General features: G+C 41.8%; 1 protein-coding gene across 1 annotated transcript; it reads left to right on the forward strand.

Annotated features, from left to right (window-relative positions):
• Positions 1-6,290: 6,290 nt before the first annotated feature.
• Positions 6,291-22,919, forward strand: LOC115553786 (zinc finger BED domain-containing protein 1-like). The gene is made up of 5 exons (XM_030370315.1): positions 6,291-7,223; positions 8,077-8,584; positions 8,710-8,896; positions 20,281-20,418; positions 22,869-22,919. Exons 1-5 carry the CDS (start codon positions 6,617-6,619, stop codon positions 22,917-22,919), a joined length of 1,491 nt encoding a protein of 496 aa, XP_030226175.1. The 5' UTR covers positions 6,291-6,616.
• Positions 22,920-23,020: the final 101 nt, after the last annotated feature.

Here is a 23,020-nt window from a genome sequence, read left to right on the forward strand (position 1 = left end):
GATTTTGGTTTTAAAAAAATCGTCCTAAACCATAAATTCAAATTACGATTAATAGCCCAGCTCCAGGAAGGAATGAAGGACTAAGCGGTATGTTCTCCTAACCTTTTAACGCTAGCCTGGGGGGATTTTTTATTTTTTTTTGGGTTCCAATTATCTTGGAGTATACTTTGAGATTACCACTTAAGATATTCTTGTCAACATATTAAACCAACAAATAAATGACAATTTTAGAAGACTTTCAATGAGTGGTTGATAAAAAGTGCATAATATAGTGTCAAACACACGAAAAGAGTTAAGCTTCCACATTAAGTGATTCCTTCCCGATTCTGTGTTTACAACGAATTTGAATTTTGAGGCGAACTCCGTTCCTTGATAAATATGTTTGATGGCAAATTTCAACCTCCTCGCCATGTATAATGCTGGCTTTTGCTTTATTAGCAGAAATCCATAATTAATGCCTTCGTTTTTGACACGTTAAGGTCAAAGAAGTTATCAACACATCATTTGACGAATGCAGGTAGGGTACACACATGATCTGGCTCCGAACCCTCGAGAAGAGACAGTTCGAGGGCGTCAGGGGATGGCACAGAATGGCTGAGCTCTGGAGACGTCCTAAGGCTATCTGTATGCACAATCAAAAGCAGGGAGGAGCACACAACCCGCGGGTGAGCCCGTATTTGAGACCTTGCTGTTGTAAATTCGTACATTAACCAAAAGCCGTCAGTTAAAATATCTAGAGGCAACCCCAAAAGCTGATCTGGTCCTTAAGAAGAAGAAGCAAGTCGAAAAAAAAAGAAGCTTTGGCGGCAGTCCGGCAGTGTACTCCGGGAGCTGAACTGCGGCTGAAGCTTTCCGGCTGCTCCGGCGGGTGTACTCTGGGAGCTGAACTGCCGCCAAAGCTGGCAGGTCCGGCAGCTCCGGCGCGGGGAGCTCGGCGGCAATTCCGGCGGCTAAGCTCCCGGAGTACAATCCCTCTCTTCTCCATGTTGCGGTTCATGGACTTCAGAGAGTCAAGGCCAAAGTTCCTTTCCCCCAATTCCTCTCAACCATGGCCGCACAGAGTTTTTGGCCGTGATATTAGATATAATATTATATAATACCCATATATAATATTATTATTATTATATATTATATTATATAGATATAGAGCTCCAGGAGTCCGCAAGTGGCAACAATCCCTTCTCCTCCATGCTGTGGTTCAGTCTGACAGCTGGTTGGTCAATGGGCAGCAGCTAATTTGCATTAAAGCTACAGACCCCAGAAACAGCGCATTATGAAGGGACTGAAACAGAGGGAAATAGAGGTAGGCAATATTTTTTTTCCTAAAAGCAATTTCCAGCAAACAGATTCCAAAACATGTTTTCTGGAGCTCAAATACGATGTTTACTTGTTGGTAAAACACCATAATATGTCTCCTTTAAGAAGTAGGAGTGTCAGAATGGGCAGACGTCTTCAATGAAAACAGCTGAAAACGAAGCCGGTACACTGTAAAAAATAAAAAGTAGAGCAAACTCAAAATTGCAAGGCAACTTACTGCAATCAATTTTTGAGTTTTAAGCCCATCAAAAAGGTCATTTTCTTCTATAGACAAACTTGAAAGTTAGAGTTATACCAACTAAGATTTTTATATTTTACAAACTCAAAAAAATAAGTCAGGGGTGATAACTTAATATTTCAAATTAAGGTTAATATTAATTAAAAAAAAAACATTTCAAAGAATGCAAAACGAGTTTTAAGTTCACTTTATTAAAATGAATAATTTGAAACTTCCATTTTACATTTCTGAATGCCAGACAGCAATAGAACAAGCAACATGTAGCTAGTTCAGCAGCAGAGAATCGCTGTCTAAATGCAGCAAACCAAAGTGCAGAACAAGTTTGACATTATGGTCAAACTTGTTCTGCACGAGACGGGAGCCCAGGTTAAACGGTGACGCAACTCTCGTGCCTCATACACCGCACGATCCCGAGAGCTGCCTTTATTTAACACACACCCGCAACACACAGCGCACCGCACAGCCAACCAACGGACATGCAAGTCTCGGTAACGGTGGCGGCAACACTACGCACAATAAACAACACAAACAATAAAGACCCCAAACCCGTTAACCCAACTTAACCTAACAGAAACAAATTGACAAAAGGCAAAAAAAACCTTTTTCCCATCACGAATACCCAGACTCCCCGGGGGGTAGTGTCAAAATGCGCATGTGCACCGTAGTAGGCCCAGCCTCAGACAGAGTCTGACTTAAACCCGTGTGTCTTGCTAACAAAGAGACTACAGTGAGCCCAACTCTTGACCCAAAACTCAACATTGTTGGTTGGACTAAATTGCATTGCACAGTTGACATGAATACTTAATGTTTTATATTAATTTTACTCAGAAATCATAATGAGACCAACAATTTTAAGTTTTAGTTTTTACAGTGTATGAAACTAAAATTGTGATTCTGAAAAAGTTTAAATGATATCGAAATTCCGTTTAGATATTATTGAAGATACAAGTGTGTATATTTGTTAAATGGTGTAAAAGATAAACGGTTGAATATTGATTTAGTTAGGTCTTAAACAGTTGAAGTACCAGAGGACGGCTCCGCTGTCCTCTCATTGACTCCCATGTGAATTTTTTTTTTTTTTTTTTTTAAGTAGAGTATCTTAAAAAGTTTTAAGTATTTTAAAAATCTGAAAAGTAGCACGCGGTTCCAAGCTATTCTGAACATTAAAAAATTGGAATGGAATCTCTAGGTGAAAAATTGAGGAAGGAGATAGGTCCCTACGTTTTTAGAGAATAATAAAGAAGAAAGATAGATGCACCAGCATCTGTCTAAGTAAAAAAAAATGGTGATAACTAAACCCCATGCTGTAACTGTGCTAGCTAGCCCGCTACGTGTTTACCACTTTAATTACCTACCTAATTACCACTTTAAATAGGTAGGTAAACACAGAGAAAGTACAGCAGAAATACGAAGAGCAACCTCCAATATTACCACTCAACTATGTACCGTGTAATTGTGACTGTTTTAGGTTGGTAATAACACAGATGTGATTGCATAATTCCTTGCAAAGTAGGTAACCAATTCTTAGAAACACCTCCTCTTGTATCCACCAATTAAATAAATAAATAGTAGTTATCCAAGGTTTATGTTGGCAACAATCCAAGTTTAATTAGAAATTGCTCGTCGTTAAATAGTTGTTCTTCACGCTCCACTCTTTTATACAGGGTTTATAGATCTACCCGAGAATTTCTGCATTCTCGGGTACCACAAACAAACTTATTTTCTTTCTAAGGATTTATCCTTTTCATTGTAGAGTAAGACAGGAAGGTATTTGAGGGAGAGTGGAAGACATGCAGCAAAGGACCACAGGAATCAAACCCCGGTCACTGGAGTAAGGACTGGGCCTAAGTGGTACACGCTCTACCCGGTGAACAACCAGGGACCCAATACCCTATCTTTTCTAACTTAATTTGTGGAGGAAGGATGGAAGAATTGTTGTTCCATTTCTCCACAGAGAAGAATATTCCTGGGCAGAATCAATCGGTAGTTCACAAATCCGTTTTAGGGATGCCCGAAATACCATAAACCTCTAATCAAACAGCCTGTACTCCATTCTAAACGACAGAATAGGTTGTTAGCATTGGTCATCCCAAACTACCCTTTTGAATGTTTGGACAGCGCCCCCTTTCACCTGTTCCAAGAAACAGCAAAAGGTCACATTCGTCCAGGTCTTGCCAAAACAAATGGACAACATTTTTTGTTCTCAGTGGAAAATTATTTGTAAGGTACGTGCAAGTCATCAGCTGTAAATCTCCCAACTTATATAATAGCCTCTTTAGCAAACCAGCTCGAAAACAAACAACACAACTTTACATAGTATTGCATGCACAGCAAGACCGTGCAATGCATAAATTGGTGACCGGCATAAAGTAGCAATGTAATCACGTGTGTAAGAGCATTTAAAATCTACATTAAAAAGACCAACTTGATACAGATTCAAAGAAAAATATAACCGCAAGCGATGATTAATGGGGTCCGAGCACAACGAAAAGTCAAGATCACACTAATGGAAGATATATAAATATGACATCTAGTTACGAAGGAAAGATATTGATGTTCCCCTACAGTGCCACGGCTTTCTGGTGACTGGGCTGCAGAGCAATGGCCGAATGTCCTGTTCGGCATGTTCATAATTGTCATATGGGGATTCAAACTCTCAAACTAAGGATCACCAGTACAAGGAATTACCCCATTGAGCCACTGACAAACCTGAAAATGTCACCTCATTTACATGGTGAAAATGTCTATTGATAAAAACACATCATCTAGAAAACTCCAAGCAAACATTTCTCCAATGAATTAAGTTTTAATGCCATACTGTGTCTTGGCAGACCGATTCTTGGAAACTGATGAGCCAGAATGTTGATTGCCTGATGAATTTCAGGTGCTGTTCAATGTTGTGTTACTTAAATGAGTGGCAATGACAGAATTTCATGTTCAGCTTGTTCAAAATGCTCTAATCAGGTTTCAAACTCTAAACCTAAGGATCACCAGTACACAACATTATCCCGTTGAGCCACTGACATTCCTGAACTGCAAGCAGCCTCAATCACATCGGGAAAATGACCATTGATAAGCACACAACATCAAAAAAACTCCAACCACAAATTTCACAAGAGAATTAAGGGTTTACGTTAAAGAGTACAGATCTGAAAATTTGCACTGTTAATGGTATCTACCTAATGGTAGCTGTATGGGTTTGGTTTTTCTATGAAATTGTGGGAAAAGTAAAAAATTTTAGAGCAGAAGACCAGGGTGAAAAAGATGCATCTGATTTTAGAGATGCAAGAATTTTGATTCCAGGTCAATCTGGTAAGGAGAAATAAGGCTAGTTCATAATTTTTTTTAAATAGCGCCACCTTTGGGTGCAGTACCACAATTTGGGTTTATTAGTAGTGGGGGGTATTGGTATCCACCAAATAATAGTCGTATGTTTTTTTATACAATAACAAAATGGTCATATAAGAAAAATGGGCTAAATGCTCCAACTTTATTGGCCAATATTTCTCAAATGGAACTAGTTAAAACAAATTCTGTTCGATGATTTTTGTGAGTCTTGGTCTAAAGATTTTATGTGGCGATTTTGGTGAATTTTTGATTATTTTTGTAGCCTGTGAATCTTTTTATCATGTTTAGCTTTAATATGAAATTGTGGGAAAAGAATATTATATTTTTATTTAGAAATGCGTCTGATTCTAGAGATTAATATTCTGAAAGAAATTTGAGTCCAGGTCAATCTGGTGAGGAGAAATAAGACTAATTCATGATTTTTTACAACAGCACCACCTTTGGGTGCAGTACCACAATTTGGGTTTATGGGTAGAGGGGGTTATTTGTAACCATACCTGAAAATTTCAAGAGTTTTCGACTTACGGTATAGGCTGCAGTATGACTTTTACAGAATTTGAGAAAAAAACAAAAACGTTACAGAAACAATAGGGGCCAAGCAGCTTCGCTGCTCAGACCCCAAATAAATGTCTTTACGGGCGCAGCCATTTTTTTTGACGAGTAGAGGCCTAAATACACCGGCGCCGCAGCGCAGCGACGCGCATTTTACGCGCGTCAAAAGCCGCCCCTAGCACCACGGTGCGACGGCCGCGCTGCAGTATAAAATCAGGAAGTCACCTGTCAATCAACCGCAGCAAAGAGACGAAACGCAATGGGTGAGTAGCCTATTGTAGCCTATTGTTTCCATCTTTTTGGCTGAATAATTTGCAAAATGTATAATCTGCGCAGTGAAAGTATGTTTTCAAGCATCACATCAACTTAGTTTGTAGGGCACTTTATCGTTTTATTTAATGTCATTTCTTATTTATTTTATATTTTGCAATTATTCATCTACTGCATCAACAATCTCAATAAGTGCAGGACCTTCTATTAAGCCTTTTTAGTATATAGTGCAGTCACCTTTTAAGGACAATTGTTATTGTGTGTATTTATTGTATTGAGCTACTGGATGGCTTTATTGGTCCCCATTGTGACCAATAAAGTAGCTATCTATCAATCCATCTATATAGCCTTAACATACATGTATGCAGCCAGTAGTTAGCCATTGTAATTGAACACAATTGAAAAAGTTATTTAACATTTTCTTTAGTTTTCTTTATTTCAACAGAACAATTGTTGCCAGACAGAGGTTGGTTGCCCTTCTTCTGCTGCGCCGTAGGCTGGCAAGGAGAAGACGAAGGGTTTGGGTGCACCCCATCAATGAACGGAGACAAGAACAGGAGGTATATCACAATCTTGTCCAGGAGCTCCGTGCAGAGAGGCACCGCCAATATTTCAATTCGCCACTAGGAAGTGTGCAATGGCAGAACCGTATGGTGTAACCTAGCCATGATGACCTATAATTTAGTTATTATCACTCTCTGGTATAAATAGACGCGTTAACGCTTGCGTTAACGCGTGACTCTTTATCGGCGATAAAAAAATATCGCCGTTAATCTATTCTCAAAGTTGGGTGAAAAACTTGGCGAATTGCACTAGGGGGCGAGAACGAATCAGTCAACGAGTCGAACCTGTGTATGTAAATTACCACATCAAACGTGACGTGCTGACGACATGGATGCAGCTAGGAAGCCGCCGTGTTTGCTAAAGGGAAAATTTATTTTTAAGAAGCTTCCCAATGGAAACCTTGACAAAACCAAGGTTGTTTGCACCTTGTGCAATGCGGAATTAGTTTACTGTAGGAGTTCTTCCAGTCTGAAGTACCATCTAAACGCAAAGCATCCCTTAGCTAATGCGGAACATGCCGGGCCAAGCACTGCTGTAGCGCCGGAGAAGAGTAGTGTTCGTCAAACTACTATGTTTGAGTACAACCGAGGCAAGCCCGTCAGCACAGCTCTATCAGAAAAGCTAACTAATCTCCTCGCTCAGTGGATTGCCACCAGCTGCCGGCCCATCAGCGTGGTTGAAGATGATGGGCTCGAGCTTGTTCTCCAGGCGGCCACAGGTGACCCATCTTACAAACTACCTGCGAGGCGAACTATCATGAGAAGAATACATGACCAGCACGCCTCAGAGAAAGCCGCAAAAGATGAGAAGCTGGTAGAGGCGACGTGTGTAGCACTGACTGGGGACCATTGGACATCTGTCAAGAATGATAACTACCTCGGCGTTACTGTACACCTCATCGATGCCAGCTGGGAACTTATCTCCTTCGCTCTAGGTAGGCTACGTTATTTAATTTTAACAGTGTTGGGCAAGCTACTTGGAAATTGTACTGAGCTAAGCTATCAGTTACTCTACCGTAAATAAAGCTTCACTACACAAAAGCTACCACCCAGTCAAATGTAGGCGAACAAGCCAAGTTACACAGCAAAAGTAGTTCATTCAATTTCAACATACATGTTTAAGTTGAACCAAATTTCAAGCAAATGTGTGTTCAAATTTGGATTGAATCTGTGATTAATAAGAAGTCTCAAAATTCCAACGATAGGCCTACAAGTTCAAGTATGTTGCAGGGATATTCTCTATACTACAAATGGCTGCGCTGTGTTTAGCCACAAAAATACCCCAGAAATAGTGGCCAAGCTACTTCAAGAAGTTAAAAGGGTAGTTCGGAATTTTGGACATAGGGCCTGATTCCCAAGTTAGCCTTGGTGTTCTTTACCATTGGAGACAGTTTTCAACACATTTCATTCAGTCCTTCTAGTTGCAGAGTTCGCACGTGCTAGGCTAGCGCAAGTCAACGGGCAATGCTAGCCTGCTAATAAAACAGTTGCCCACTCCACAGTCCACCGAGGTAAATCAATTATAACGCCAGAAGTGAAAAGACTGAAAAGTTACTTGATTCAAGAAATAGTGAAGCTACTGAGAATTGTAGTTAGTTACTAGCTTAGCTACAAGTAGTGAAGCTACTGCCCAACACTGAATTTTAAATTACATTATTTAATTTAATTACTTATTAATCACCACAACACCATGAATTACCACCACAACATTATGTTTGCTTCTTGATGATTGCTAGATGTTTACTACTACTAGTGAATTTATTCTGATGCACTTTGTCTGTCCGTTAGGTGTGATGAAAACAGAGGAGCGTCACTTTGCCGAAGCGTGTGCCAGGCAGTTTCTCGACGTCGCTAATCAGTGGGGGATAACTGACAAAATCAGCACTATTGGGACAGACAGTGCTCCTAATATGGTGGCAGCAGGGAGGATACTGCCATTCGAGCATGTGCCCTGTGTTGCGCATGTTGTACAGAGAGCTGTTGTAATGTCACTTCGGGATGGTGGTTTTGATGGTGCACTGGCCAAGTGCCGTAAAGTGGTCGGACATTTCAAACACAGTCCGGCCAACTCAGACGAGCTGAATGCCCAGCAAGCCTCCCTTGGACAAGATCAGGAGCAACTTGTGCAAGATGTTCCTACACGGTGGAATTCCACCCTTGAGATGATCAAGCGTGTGAGGCGCAACAGAGACGCACTGCACACAACGCTGTCTCAGCAGAAGCACAATCTGGCCCTCCCAACAAATGCTGAATATGAGAAGTTGGCAAAGCTAGAGAAACAGCTGGAGCCATGCAGGTATGGTCTACAAAGATAGCGTGTTCATGAATTGGCATCCAATAATGTAAAAATTTAAAATGTGTAATCTGAGTTAAATTAATTAGTCATTAATTATTTATTGCTCTGTCTGTCTGTCTGTGTAGGTACATCACTGAGCTCCTTGGTGGGGATAAGTATGTATCCTGCTCTGTGGTTCTACCTGCCCTGTGCCACCTCCAGCATGCGATGAAGATCTCAGATGATGATCCTGCCTATATTGTGCGATTCAAGGCTGCCTTCACCACGGACCTCAACCAGCGGAGGGAGAAAATAAACCTGGAATGGCTTAAGGTATGTCAGACTGACCAGAAGATAACTGCATTGTTTCATCATTATAAACTGTTAAGCCAGTAGATCGGTCAATGAATAGATAGATGAATGAGTCATGAAGAAATATGGAGGTTGGATTTGGAAAGTGAAATTTTCGTCAACCAATAATTATTCATTTTTGTTCATTTTTTGTTCATCAAAGGTGGCGACTGCTCCAGCCTTCCAGTTTGCCATTTGTGTTTCTGTCGAGCCACGAGGGGGAGTAGTAGCAGGCTATTCATCATAAGCAACATAGCCTCTTTAGCAAACCAGCTTCAAAACAAAACTTTACATTGAATTGCACGCAAAGCAAGACCGTGCAATGCATACATTGTTGACCGGATTAAAGCAGCAATGAAATCAAGTGTGTAAGAGGTTTTTAAAAACAACCTTAAAACCACCAACGTGGTACAAACAGAAAGAAAATACATCTCATCCCCCATTAACTGGCGCAGCCATCTTCTTTGCGAGTTGTACAGCTCTGCTCGCTCTACTTTGAAAGCGACGAGATACTACGACCAAAAGGGGGCGTGCCTCAGTGAAATGCCTAAAGAAAGCTGGGAGACTTTACCACTTCGTAAATCCAAATGGATAGCAGCAGTAGTGTCCGAATTCTCGTTTGTTCGTTCCCTAAATAGTGCACTATATCATGAACACTATATAGGGAATAGTGAGTGAGGGGATAGGGAGCGATTTCGAACACAGCTCCTGAGTCTCTTTTATAAGAAAAAGGTCTTCAAGGATGTATGCAATTAGGAAGTGATTAACAAAGCATCATCAAATGTGTAATTGAAACACATTGGAAGCAAGGCATTCCAAAGTCACTGAAAGAGCTCTGAACCGTCCATTAGACCTATCAACCAAAGGGGGCCGGGGGGTCGCTCTGGGAGATTCCAGAATCTCTGAAAAAGGGGTCCGGGCGCACCGGCGTAACACTAACCCCACCGTAGGCCGGGGATCTCCCCGCACTCAAGCTGCGTGGTTTCAGGGATAGTAATTTTGTAATTTTAAAATTATTAAATTTATCTGCAGTCTGTATTGGCCAATCTGATTTGTCTTGACACGATTGCGATTCAGGCTACACATAGCATGCACGCAAACTCACAGCCAGACACAAGAACTCCATCTAATTCAAGAGCAGCTTTTTCTTTAATGACATAGAAAAGAAAGAAAAATAAAACTGAAACCTATTTTTTACATACTTCCATATTGCGTTGTAATGCAAGCTGCATTGATTATTGCATTGTTCATAGAAAGTCATATTTGTGACAAAAGCTTTCTCTCTCATCAAATATTAGATAAGTTAATTAATCTATTGCTGTCTTTAATGATCATCACAAAAATATGAAGTGATTAGCAAACTCTGAGTAGCAAACTAAGATGCATATCTATCTTTGAAAATCATGCATTGAAATGTACATGCATTTACAAATGTACATACATTGATGCATCGAGATGCATCAATAATCGCTTTAGAATCGAATCGTTGACCTCATAATCAGAATCTAATCGAATCGTGAGGTGCCAAGAGATTCCCACCCCAAGTTGTTACCAACATAAACCTCAACTACAATTGTATCTTTAATTGATGGGTAACAGAGGAGGTGTTTCTAAAGATTGGTTGACTAATAGTGGGATAGAGCGAAGAGGTATTTCTTAGTATATCCGCTGTAGTTTCTCTGTATTTACCTACCTATTTCAGCAATAATTACATGTCAATATATTAAAATCAACCAGGTATTAACCTGTTAGATAACTAGGGGAAGGTAAAAGGAAGGGTTACCCAACATGTTATTTTAAATGAAAAATGACAAAACATGAGCAAATAGACGAGGAGGGACACATCCACCACTGCCTCGACCAGAAACAGAGGCCACATAAGTGCCAATGCAACGTATTTATCATGTATTTAACCATCTTGTCCGGGCATTGTGCATGGGCGGGAAAGGTCAGAGGACGAGGAGACAGGACGAGACACTATGCCGGTGAATCACATGATAGAGTGAGGGTGCCGGTAGGCTGTACAGGCAACAGCCTCCTCTCACAACAAGCCACTATAATCATAATGTCTGTTGATGCTGTCTCTCACCACCGTCCCCCACTCCTCTTTCGCTCCACCATGTCCATTCAGCATCTGTCTCCACAGAGCTGCAATGTCCCAACGTATTTCAACGGGCAGGCTGTGATGTGCTGCGAGCTGTGATGTGCTGTGAGCTGTGATATCCCCTATTGAACACGTCCACGCTCAAACCACGTCTCGGGATGCTCTGTTCATTTTGATATATTTATTTTTTCGTGTATCCAATGGCCTGGTGTAGAACTTTTGGTGCAATGATGTACAATGCACTCTCAGAAGACAACACATGGGAAGATGAATAAGAAGTGCATTCGAGACCGATTAAAGCCAGTCAAGGGAGATGCATAAAAGGTCTGCAAAAGGAGATCATTAACACTGTGCATAATGTGTCTTTGGCTGTGTGTCTCCATGTGTGTTTGTAAGCCCCCACCCCACCCCAATGTGTGTCTATGCATAGGACTCACAAGTCATTACTGTAACTAGAGTCTTTGCCCTCAGGTCAGCTGTCATTAGCAAGTCCAGAATGGCAGCCAATCACCCTGTGGGGTACACATCTGTAAAGTGCTTTATTTTCTTTGTGTGTGTGTGTGTGTGTGTGTGCGTGCGTGCGTGCGTGCGCGCGCACGTGCGCGTGCGTGCGTGTGTGTGTAAGACACTGGACTTAAGTTGTAAATGATGAGATAACAAAACAAAAGAGAAATAATGAGAAAAACATTTCCTGATTAGTTGTAGCATGAATGAAAATATTGAAAAATATGTTCATCACAGTGGTTTATTTTGCCTAATGAAGATTTACCCAATGAAAAGCCTATTTAGACTCAAGAAACAAATATAAATGTTTATTCAAGTGGTCTCACAATACACATTTGTAATTAAAATTCATGAAACTTTCTTGTTTACCATAATTCGCCCTCTGTGTGTTTCTTTCCTTTCCTTCTCTTTCATCTCCTTCTCTTCCCTTTCCTTTATTTTCCATGTCCTCTCTCTTATCTTCAATCCATAAGAAGCACGTCTCAGGCCACACATTAGGGGCGTTCGCAACATGGTCTCACAGTAATCCGTGAAATGACCAATCCTCACGGAAACACGCCAATTTCCGTGATATGGCCACGGATTTTGCTCCAATGAGTGTTGATGACACTCATATTCCATGGACACACACAGATCCCCGTTTCAATGAACGATTCGCCCACGGGCGCTTAACTCATAATCCATGGTGGCCTCACGGAATCACTTAAATTGTCCGCGATATGCCAACGGAATTGGCTCCAATGCAAGTTAATGACTCATATTCCGTGGCACACACACACAGATCTCCGTTTCAACGACCGAGTCAACCTGGTCTCACAGGGATCCGTGAAATGACCATAGCCTATATCAATTAAATTCATATTGACAGTATGGCACTATATCCCTGTTCTCGCCCATGCACCCATCTTGAATTTAATAGACCATTTTCGTCGCTTCGAGGAGGTCTGGTGGTCTCCGTATATAATATATAAACATCCATATATTACGAAATAAATAAATATCTATAAATATATATGTGTATTCATATATATAAATATACATATATATATATATATATATATATATATATACACACATAGACCTACATATTTATACATAGGCATATATATTTTATTTCTTTTGTTGCTTCGAGGAGGTCGGGTGGTCTCCGTATATAAATAAATGTATATAAATAAACAGGTATGTAGCCTACATACCTATTTATATTTATGTATTATATACGGAGACCACCAGACCTCCTCGAAGCAACGAAAGTGGTCTATTAAATTCAAGAAGGGCCGGCGAGAATATGAGGGATATCAATATGAATTTCATTCATTTCCGAGAGGAGGGTCAATGGTCCGATACAGATCTCGTTATAACAATAATTTATATTGATGTAACGAGAAAGGATGTAGGCCTAATGATAACGCCAAGAAAATAAAGGCTAGGTCTACATGGTTATAATAATTTTAATATAATTAACTTATAAAGCGTATAACAGACAACGAGACAATCTGGTTGTGGGCCAGCAGAGGCTGCATTTTGACCAAATTCGGCCTAACCTTATAATTATAATAGTCTAACTCTATATGTCAAATGTATGATATGCTGTAGGCCTACGTATAGGTTCGTTTTTTTTATATTATAAATATTTAAATATTGTCATACCTGAACCACATTCCCCATAGAAAAAATACCGTGTAACTTGGTGTTACAACCCTCTTCGTTGATTGGATTGGTGGAAGTGGATTGTCAATGGTCAGATAAAGATCTTGTTATAACGATAATAGCTACATGGTCTATTTATAATATCATAACTAAATAATTGTATATTTATTTATGTATAATATATATTTTAATATTTAATTTATTCAATATTAAACCAATGCATTTCAATCGGGTGCACAACAATCCGATTCATCAGATTATTTGAGCAGACCCCCTCAAAAACTGAACTTCACCACGTTCCTTAAACCGAGGCCCCGTCCACACGGAACCGATTTTTTGGTGAAACCGCGAAAGTCTTGTGCGTTTCGGCTGACCGTCCAGACGGATCCGGCGAATCCGGTGCCCGAAACCGCACATTTCTGAAACCACCCTCGGAGGTGGTTTCAAATCTATCCGGAGTCCGGACCTATGCTGTTTCGTTTTAGGATTCGTGTGGACGCCTGAAACGCAAACGATGACGTCATTAGCTGTCACTGTCTGGTGGCTTGTTACGTCACTGAGAGATGCGCACACATGCGACATATTTGGTAGTGACACAGCCTACAACCTATTCGTGAAAGCAGAACATCAAGCTCATTGATTGAACGAGGCAGGGTTATTTGAAATAATTCATTAAGATATCATGTGTGAGAGGTCATTCCCCCCCCTGAGTGTGTATTGACTATTTCTGGTGATTGAAATGCTCATTGCAAGCTTCCTATTTATGTCTAGTGTACCCCTACTGTCCACAAGCATCCCCCCCTCCCCATATGGATATGGAGAATTGTTGCCGTGCCCCAGTGGTTGTGGTGTCGTATCTATGAAAGAGGGCATTCAAATGCTACAATGATCAATTAGGAGGCCTAAGCCCTAAAGGAAATGATGCAATAGGTAACTTCTGAATTAAGGACAGTAACAAGTAGGCTAAGACCTTTAAGTGATTCTGTGAGGCCACCACAGATTTTGAGTCAGGCGCCCGTGGTCGACTCGTTCATTGAAACGGGGATCTGTGTGTGTGCCACGGAATATGTCATCAACTTGCATTGGAGCAAAATCCGTGGCCATATTATGGAAATTGGCGTGTTTCGGTGAGGATTCCACGGATTTTGAGGTAAGCGTCCGTGGTCATTTCACGGATTCCTGTGAGACCAGGTTGGCCGTATGACTGTTGGACATTTAACCAAAGAACAAGGGATTAGAAACACGTCAAATTACTAAATCAGCCCAGCTGCTCTAGCCACGTGTAGATAAGAGTTTATCTGCAAATTAGTAAATGTAGAGTCAAAAGCAGTCGTTTTGTCTGCCAGTGTGAGATGAGCCCAGCTGGACCCCTCCCAGGTTCGGGTCTCAGGGGGCGGACCCCTCCCAGGGGGCGGACCCCTCCCAGGTCCGGGTCTCAGGGGGCACCGGACCGCAACACCTTCACTTAATTCCCTCCATGTGAACTTCTGATTCTGTAGTGATATCGTAGTATCGACATTTACCAGATATCATTCAACAGATACACGGTGAACACTAGTTCTGTACCAGAGGGGATTATGTGCTGCATGCCAATCTGAATTTGGCCATGAGGATTAAATAAAATCCTGGTAGAAATCTATGGAAACATGGGGATTGAAAATCAAGGAGCTAAATGAGTGTCACACAGATAGACTCCAGAGAATGCACAAGGAGCTTTCTAGGACAGCGCCTGTAAGCCCAAGCTAGCGATCTCCTGCGTGACAACTCTGTAATACGGCATCGCAGAACAGCGGACTGGGAACAGCCAATCACAGCAGCCCAACCAGGGCTACTCTGTGCTGCTACAATCTGTTAAATGCTATTCTACTCCATTGTATGATATCTTCTTCCTTCCGTACTCGTATTTCTATATTCTAGGAAAAGACGTCACTGTTATTAACATGTCTACTTGGATAACTTGGATTGAACGTGTGTAACGGTGTGATTTTTATTTTTTAGTGACACTTTTTAGTTTGAGAACATGGGCTCTGCTGATAGGAAGTGGGAGTGGTTTACACAGACGGGAAAAACCATGGCCCTACTTATTTTCACTGATTCAAGAGGAGACAAAGCTAGAGCGGCTTTGTTGACAGTAGCGGCTAATCATCCAAGCATACTTCACAGCCGTGTGTTTGTAAAACACTTTAAGCATGACCGAGACATTTCTATCCCCCCTGACATGAAATCGCACAAGCATGCGTGTCTGCATGTCAGGCAGCGCATTTGTGAATTTGACGTTTATGATTCACTTGCTACGTGTATTTTATACCGCAAAAACGAATAGCATGCCACCTGCCTCCAAATTGACTGGATGAAGAAGTGAGAAGTAGAGAATTGAATGTTAAATTAACTCACACACACACACACACACACACACACACACACACACACACACACACACTAAAACCCATTCAGGCACATTCAGGTCCGTGGCCATCGACAGTAATCTTTGTGTAAGCAGATTTTCACCGGCAGGGGACATTGAGGTCTAATCAGACCTCAATGCACTGGGCTTTCAGAGTGGGATTCCGAATGAAAAATTTGTTTGTAATGAGTGTGCACAATATGCGCCTGTATGGAGATATTACCTGCAATGCATGCAGGTAATAAACCGTTCATATTTAATTAAATAATCAGTAGAAAAATTATAAATTGTGCTGTTGCTGTCACGCACATTCCCCTTCTCACACACACAGACACAGACACACTCTCAATAAAACACGGATACATACACAAACACGTACACACACACACACACGTACACACACACAGAAACCCACTCTTTGGGCACCCACACATAACATGGAAAAATGGAAACACAGACACATTAACACACACACACACAAGCGCATGGATGCATTCATACTAGAGATGTCCGATATTATCGGCCCACCGATATTATCGGCCCGATATTAGCATAAAAATGTAATATCTGTCAATATCGGTATCTAATTTTTTTTGCCTTAAAACCGATTTTTTTTTTTTTTTTTTTTTTTTATAGCTCAAATAAATGTTTTCAAAATTGTGCAGTACAGTGCACATTGTAATTGACTCATATTTGTGCATTTATTCAATTAAGGTTATTGAGTTTTAGTTAAAGAAACATACTGCTATGTTGCACATAGTTGTTCAGGTACAATGTTTTATCATTTGTGAAGTCAAGTTTGCCCTATTTGTTGTGGGCATTGTCAAGATTATATCAGGGAGAGTGTAATCCAAACTGTTGTCTGAGACCATTAAAAAAATAAACATGGCACTTTTCCCTTAAATTAAGTTGAAGTATTTTTCTTATTTTGCACAGACAATGTTAACATTTGGAAAGCCTTGTTGCATTCAAGAATGCATCCAGTGGGGCATCACAATAACATTAAGCATGTTGTGTTAATTCCACAACAGGAGATATGTAATGTTACCTAAATAAGGTTTGAGGAAAAATAACCCAAATATCGACATCGGTATCGGCTGATATCGGAATCGAAAATTTAGAGTTGGACAATATCGCATATCGGATATCGGCAAAAAAGCCAATATCGGACATCCCTAATTCATACCAATCAAGCCATATGTATAGAGGCTTTTACATCTCTGTCGCTTTCAAAACAAACTCAGCCCAAAGACAAGCAGGCAAACATAAATATTATGATCGGATCAGAATAATCCCCCTGAAGGGAGGGAAGGATGGTGAAAGACGGCCATCTCCATTAGACGTCCTCATCACCTGCGCGGCTGGCCCCTTCCATCAGCAGCAGGATCGCTCACCTCTTCCCTGCTTGATTGGACTGTTTTCTGGTCAGTGCTTTGAGCCTGCCAGCTAGATCGATAGTGTAGCACATACTCACAACGCACACACTAACATAGACACACACACACACAAACATACACATAAATCAGCACAACATAGACAAACACACACACACACACACACACGCACCCACACAAACACACACACTCACACACAAACACACGCACGCGCACGCACACACACACTCACACCAAGCTGTTCTCATACAAGGTTCGTATGATATTTTACGTAAAGTTATTTCATAAAATTCCTAGGGATCAGTGCACCTGGAGGCCCAAGGAATGCAGAACCATCGGGATTAAAATGCCTTTGGATAAAATTTCTATCTAGAAAAAAAAGTGCTTTTTATTGTCATAATCTTCGTTCAGTGATTGTATATGAGGTAAATTAGGTAAACTGCTCATGGCGTTTTTTAAAATGACCTCACTGTTACAGACACATTTGCAGAAAAAAATACCTTGTCTTGTAATGAGTCAAAACGTATTCTAACAATTAAGAGAGCCGAAAGAATATTCATAAGAACTTACAAACTCAATGTTAACACTCAACACTGAATGAAGATTATGATGATTAAATGCATATTCCCAGTATAAATGTTATCAAAATCCATTTTAATGCCAAATCTATAGTTTGTGCATAGGCGCACTGATTGCTAGTTTTGCTGGAAATTTGTAAGAATTGTACCAAAATTGTGCTTAACCTTTGGTACAATATCATCCCTGTAGATCCAGCGTTGTACGGTGGCAAGACCCTGGATGGTTGAGGCTCTTGGTGGCCACGGCCCTCAGGAGGCTGTTATTCTTGAGTGCTTGCGCAAGTAATGATATCTGCTTGTTACACAGAAAGGAAAAATGGGAACGTATCAAAATAGAAAATAGAAAATAAAGTGGTTTGAAAGAGTAATTTGGTGTGGCTGTTAGAGCCATTCGTAAAGACCTTTTTTTGTTCGACTACAACAACACTGAGTGAGTGTCCTCATTTGCACTGCACTGGTGAATGATGTTTGATACCTCAATATTTGTCTGCATCTCCTGGCCTCTGGAATAAAAAAAAGAAATGCTTAAGTGGATACTTCACCTATTCAGAACCGGCGTTCTGTCATTATAAAATAGCTATTATCGTGTGTTCGTGTGTGTGTGTGTTTGTGTGTGTGGGTTTGGCACGTTTGTGTGTGTGTGTGTGTGTGTGTGTGTGTGTGTGTGTGTGTGTGTGGTGTGTGTGTGTGTTGTGTGTGTGTGTGTGTGTGTGTGTGTGTTAGTGGGTGCTACCTCAACATGTGTGAGAGAGAGGAGACAGAGGCTGTTTCTCCAACCCACTCCCCCCCTCCCCTCTGGTTGTGTGCCTTTGTGCCGCCTAAGCAAATTGGGGCCAATAGACTTTGTCACTCCATGACCCTGAGCTCACCAAACAGAAAGCACAAAGAGTGACTGAGGGAAAGCATGTGTATGTTGGAGAGAGAGAGAGAGAGAGAGAGAGAGAGAGAGAGAGGAGAGAGAGAGAGAGAGAATCATGGCAGGGTATAAGCAATAATCGAGAGAAGAAAAAGCTGGAATGATGATAAAGTGCAGAGAAAGCGAACAAGCCAAAAGCTGAAAAGAAGGAGAGAGAGGGGTGGGAAATGGGTGGAGCAAAGGACAGGGCCACATGCAGAGAGAGGGAGAGAGAGAAAGGGAGAGAGAGAGAGGGAGAGAGAGAGAGCGAGAGAGAGAGATACAGAGAGAGAAACAGACAGAGAGAGAGAGAGAGAGAGAAAGAGGGAGAGAGCTAGGGAGAGAGGGAGAAGGAGGGAGAGAGAGAGAGGGAGAGAAAGATGGAGAGAGAGCGAGAGAACGAAGTGACAACCTCAAATTAAATCCCCATCATGTCAGGGTGGACCAGAATTCAATAGTGTTTATTGGCAGCCCCTAGCCTGAGGGAAATTACATTCTGAGACAGCGCAAGGCATGGATGCCCACACACACACACACACACACACACCACACACACACACACACACACACACACACACACACACACACACACACACACACACACACAAACACCTTCATGCTTGTGCACAAAAAACAGATTGCGCATTGAAGTGCACACACTCAAACTTCACAAATGTATGCGAGAATCCCTGTAAAATGAGCAAGGCATTTAACTGATGGAGGTGTGTGTCAGTGATTAAACCATTTGCATTCATATTTTTGGGTAGATATTGACATGTGTGAGGTGTGTGTCTTCCAAACATTATTCCTTACAATACTGCAAGCAACAAAACATTTATCCTAACAAGTATAGGATATGTATATGTATGCATATTCAAATATGTGAGTATGCACACACACACACACACACACACACAACACACACACCACACACACACACACACACACACACACACACAACACACACACACACAAACCAACATACATTGATTGAAAAGGTACCAAACGTACCAATCAATCACACTGCACTGATCACCCTAATGCATATTAAAACACACTTTCAAACACACACACACACACACAAACACACACACATCGTGTGTATAGGGATGTATTGGCTGTATAATGTGTGTCCCTGGGCTAATATGTGTGCTTCAGCTGGCTTTGTGCTAGCCTGCGCCGCGGTTGTGGCAGCAGCAGCAGCTGCTTGGGCGGCAGCCCGCTTTAATAGAAAGCTGTTTAACAGCTTTATGCAGAACACATGTAGAGGCTATTACTGCTGATGTGTGTTGGATGCAGATACAATTTAAATGCCTAACAATCTGCCATTTACCCCCCATCTCTCTCCCCTCTCCCTCTCTCACCCTCACTATATCTCCCTCCCCCGCTCTCTCTCTCTCTCTCTCTCTCTCTCTCTCTCTCTCTCTCTCTCTCTCTCTCTCTCTCTCTCTGTCTCTCTCTCCCCTCCCCTCTCTATCTCCACTGCTCTGGCATTCTCTCTCTTTCTCGCTGTTTTTATCTCTGCGTCTTTAATAAATCCCTCTGCTTCCTCTCATGCTTCAATACCCAATCCCTCCTACTTTCTGCTTTTATCTCTCTGTATCTCTTCCATCTATCTCTCTTATCTATCTCTCTTTCTCCTTCTATATTTATCCACTCTCCTTCTTTAATAAATCCCTCTGCTCCCACTGTTTCACTCTCTCATGCCCCACTACCCTATCTCTCCCACTTTTTACATCTCTTACAACCCTTTCATACCTCTCTCTCTCTCTCTCTCTCTCTGTTTCTCTGTCTCTCCCCTCTCTCTCTGTCTGTCCCTCTATGTCTCTCTGCCTAGGAGTCTGCTGAGAAGGCTCTGAGCTGTTCGTTGGATGATCTGAAAGCTTCATTCTACTGTGATCTGTGTGACAAGCAGTACCTCAGACACCAGGAGTTCGACAATCACATCAACTCCTACGATCACGCACACAAGCAGGTACATGAATCAACTGCATGTACGCACACACAGATACAACACATACACCACACACACACACACAAACACACACACACAAACACACATACACACACACACACACACACACAACGTCACACACACACACACACACACACACACACACATACACACACACACACACACACACACACACACGTCACACACACACACACACACACACACACACACACACACACACACACATACACAGAGTCACACACATTGGTTTGCATATGTAAGTTCTTCTATAATTAGCAGTGTGAATCTCCCCTAGTATTTCCTGTGACTTTGTTAAATTCTTACTCTGGTTTTCTGTATTTTCAGTGCAAATTAAAGTCATTTGAAGACAGTTCTGAGGCAGGCTGAGAACATGGCACATATACATATTCATGGTCACAAATTCACACACAAATATCGAAGTAAAACAGAAATCCTGACTTTAAATGACTAATTTGCACTCACAAAAGACAAAAAATTCTCTTAGCTCTGCTTTTCTTTTAACCATCAAGCAGAAAATGAAGACGAAATTGGCGCAAAGAAACAGTTTGGACAGAGACGGCATTACCAGAAACCATAGCTCTGTTTGCTTTATTCTAGCCCTTTTCAGATTTTGATTAATCCTAGCTCAAGATTACTTTATCTCTTTTCATTATCACATTTTTGTTATCCATCGATAGTGATTGCATTTTGGGACTATTTCCTTCTGTGCAGCTAATACAGACGTATTGTTTATTTGCTCTTTCAATTACACCGGCCCCAGTCTGATAGCAATTGCACTCCTTATATTTCTGGAAAGACAATCTGCTGCGGTGTTAATGTTAAATCACTGGGTTTAGAGGAGTTGTATCTACTCAATGGCTCCGGGCTAAGGGGTTCCTGGACCTGGTAAGCCCTTGAATTCCTGTGAATATGATTCATTGGGATGAAGGTTGGTAGGTTGGTACGATTTGTTTCATGAACATCCATTTGGTTGCGTGTTCTCTGAATTTGTTATTATGTTTCATGATGTTGCACAATATATAATTAAGCCCAAAATGAATTTGTAATTGGTACAAATGAGTTTGATCACGTGGGCTTTCATCAGCTCCTTCCAACAAACTCCCCTTCCAACGGCCCCCATAGTGCAGCAGCAGATCCAGCTATTTTTCATACCTGGAGTGTTATTGTATTCTTCCGGCTTGGACAAGTTGAGGGCAGCAGACTATTAGGAGGAGACAAGGCAGCGGTCCTCCTCTGTGTGCTGCTTTCAGCTCCGCTTGCCTTTTACAAGCTCAAAGCTTTGCTGAAGGCGTAATCTCCTCGAGCTGTCTCTGGCAATGCCGACACACACCCAAACAAACAACACACACACACACACACAACACAACACACACCACACACACACACACACACACACACCACACACACACACACAGACACACACACACACACACACTAGGGCATAAACTCAACACTATCTCTCAATTACACACACAGATGCAAAGATGGCTCCAGAAAATACACTAAACTGTATACACATCCATGGAAAAACGTGTCTCTCGGCTGAGCCAAGCTGTCTCCCGTGTCATGCCACCCAGACAATGCAACACAAAACACACATTAAATAAGACCGTTCCCTCACTGACATTGTTCCTGGAAAATGAATTGGAGCAACTGTGGGCCAATGTTAGTGCTTTGTTTTAGCCAGAGGCGCCACATGAAACAAACTGCACTGAGCGCTGAGCACTGACAGTAGCCGCTGGCACTTTAAAACATACTCACACATGCATGCAAGCACACACACACACAAACACACACACACACACACACATACACAAGCGTGCGCGAACACACACAAATACACACACACACACACACGCATGCACACACACACACACACATGCACAGACAAACACACACACACACACACTCGCACACGCATTCGCACACACACTCGCACACACACACACATGCCCACACACACGGCCAGCACCTAGCAGAGCACAGATGAAAGGGTAGCTGGAGGAGGCCTCCCTGCGAGGGGGGATCGGCTGTAGAGAGAATAGAGGCTGATTGCCTCTGCTCGCCCGTCTCCTTCCTTATCTTCCAGTCAGCCATCATGACTGAATGCAGGGGCTCATCAGCAATACTGCTGATTACACAAATTCACAATAACCAAAATCCCAAAATAAAAGCACAATCAGTCCTTCCGTGTAGCCTCTCTCTCTCCTCTCTATCTCTCTCTCTCTCTCTCTCTCTCCCTCTCTCTCTCTCTCTCTCTCTCTCTCTCTCTCTCCTCTCTCTCTCTCTCTCTCTCTCTCTCTCCCTCTCTCTTTCTCTCCCCCTCTATCTCTCTCTCTCTCTCTCCCTCTCTCTCTCTCTCAAAGACACCTTGCTCCTCTTAATAAGACATCAGTGTTCATTCCCGAGCTCTTGTGAATACCACTCAGGAGGGCCTGTGGTGCTCGTCCCTTCCCGTCCAGCCTTCCTCCTACATCTGAAGGAATATGATCACAGGTCTGCCAGAGACACCAAGCTTCACAGCCCAGTCCCAGATGTGTAATGTCAGAGGCCAAGAGCAATATGGCTTCCTGCTGATGAC

This window comes from Gadus morhua, chromosome 11 (genome assembly GCF_902167405.1).
Source record: "Gadus morhua chromosome 11, gadMor3.0, whole genome shotgun sequence".
NCBI classification, from domain to species: Eukaryota; Metazoa; Chordata; class Actinopteri; order Gadiformes; family Gadidae; genus Gadus; species Gadus morhua.

What these genes read in the sequence shown, in the direction of transcription:
- LOC115553786 (XM_030370315.1), top strand. Translation starts at nt 6,617, where the DNA reads ATGGATGCAGCTAGGAAGCCGCCGTGTTTGCTAAAGGGAAAATTTATT. An exon ending in ACTTATCTCCTTCGCTCTAG is followed by an intron (nt 7,224 to 8,076) that starts GTAGGCTACGTT and finishes TCTGTCCGTTAG; the next exon opens with GTGTGATGAAAACAGAGGAG. An exon ending in TAAACCTGGAATGGCTTAAG is followed by an intron (nt 8,897 to 20,280) that starts GTATGTCAGACT and finishes CTCTCTGCCTAG; the next exon opens with GAGTCTGCTGAGAAGGCTCT.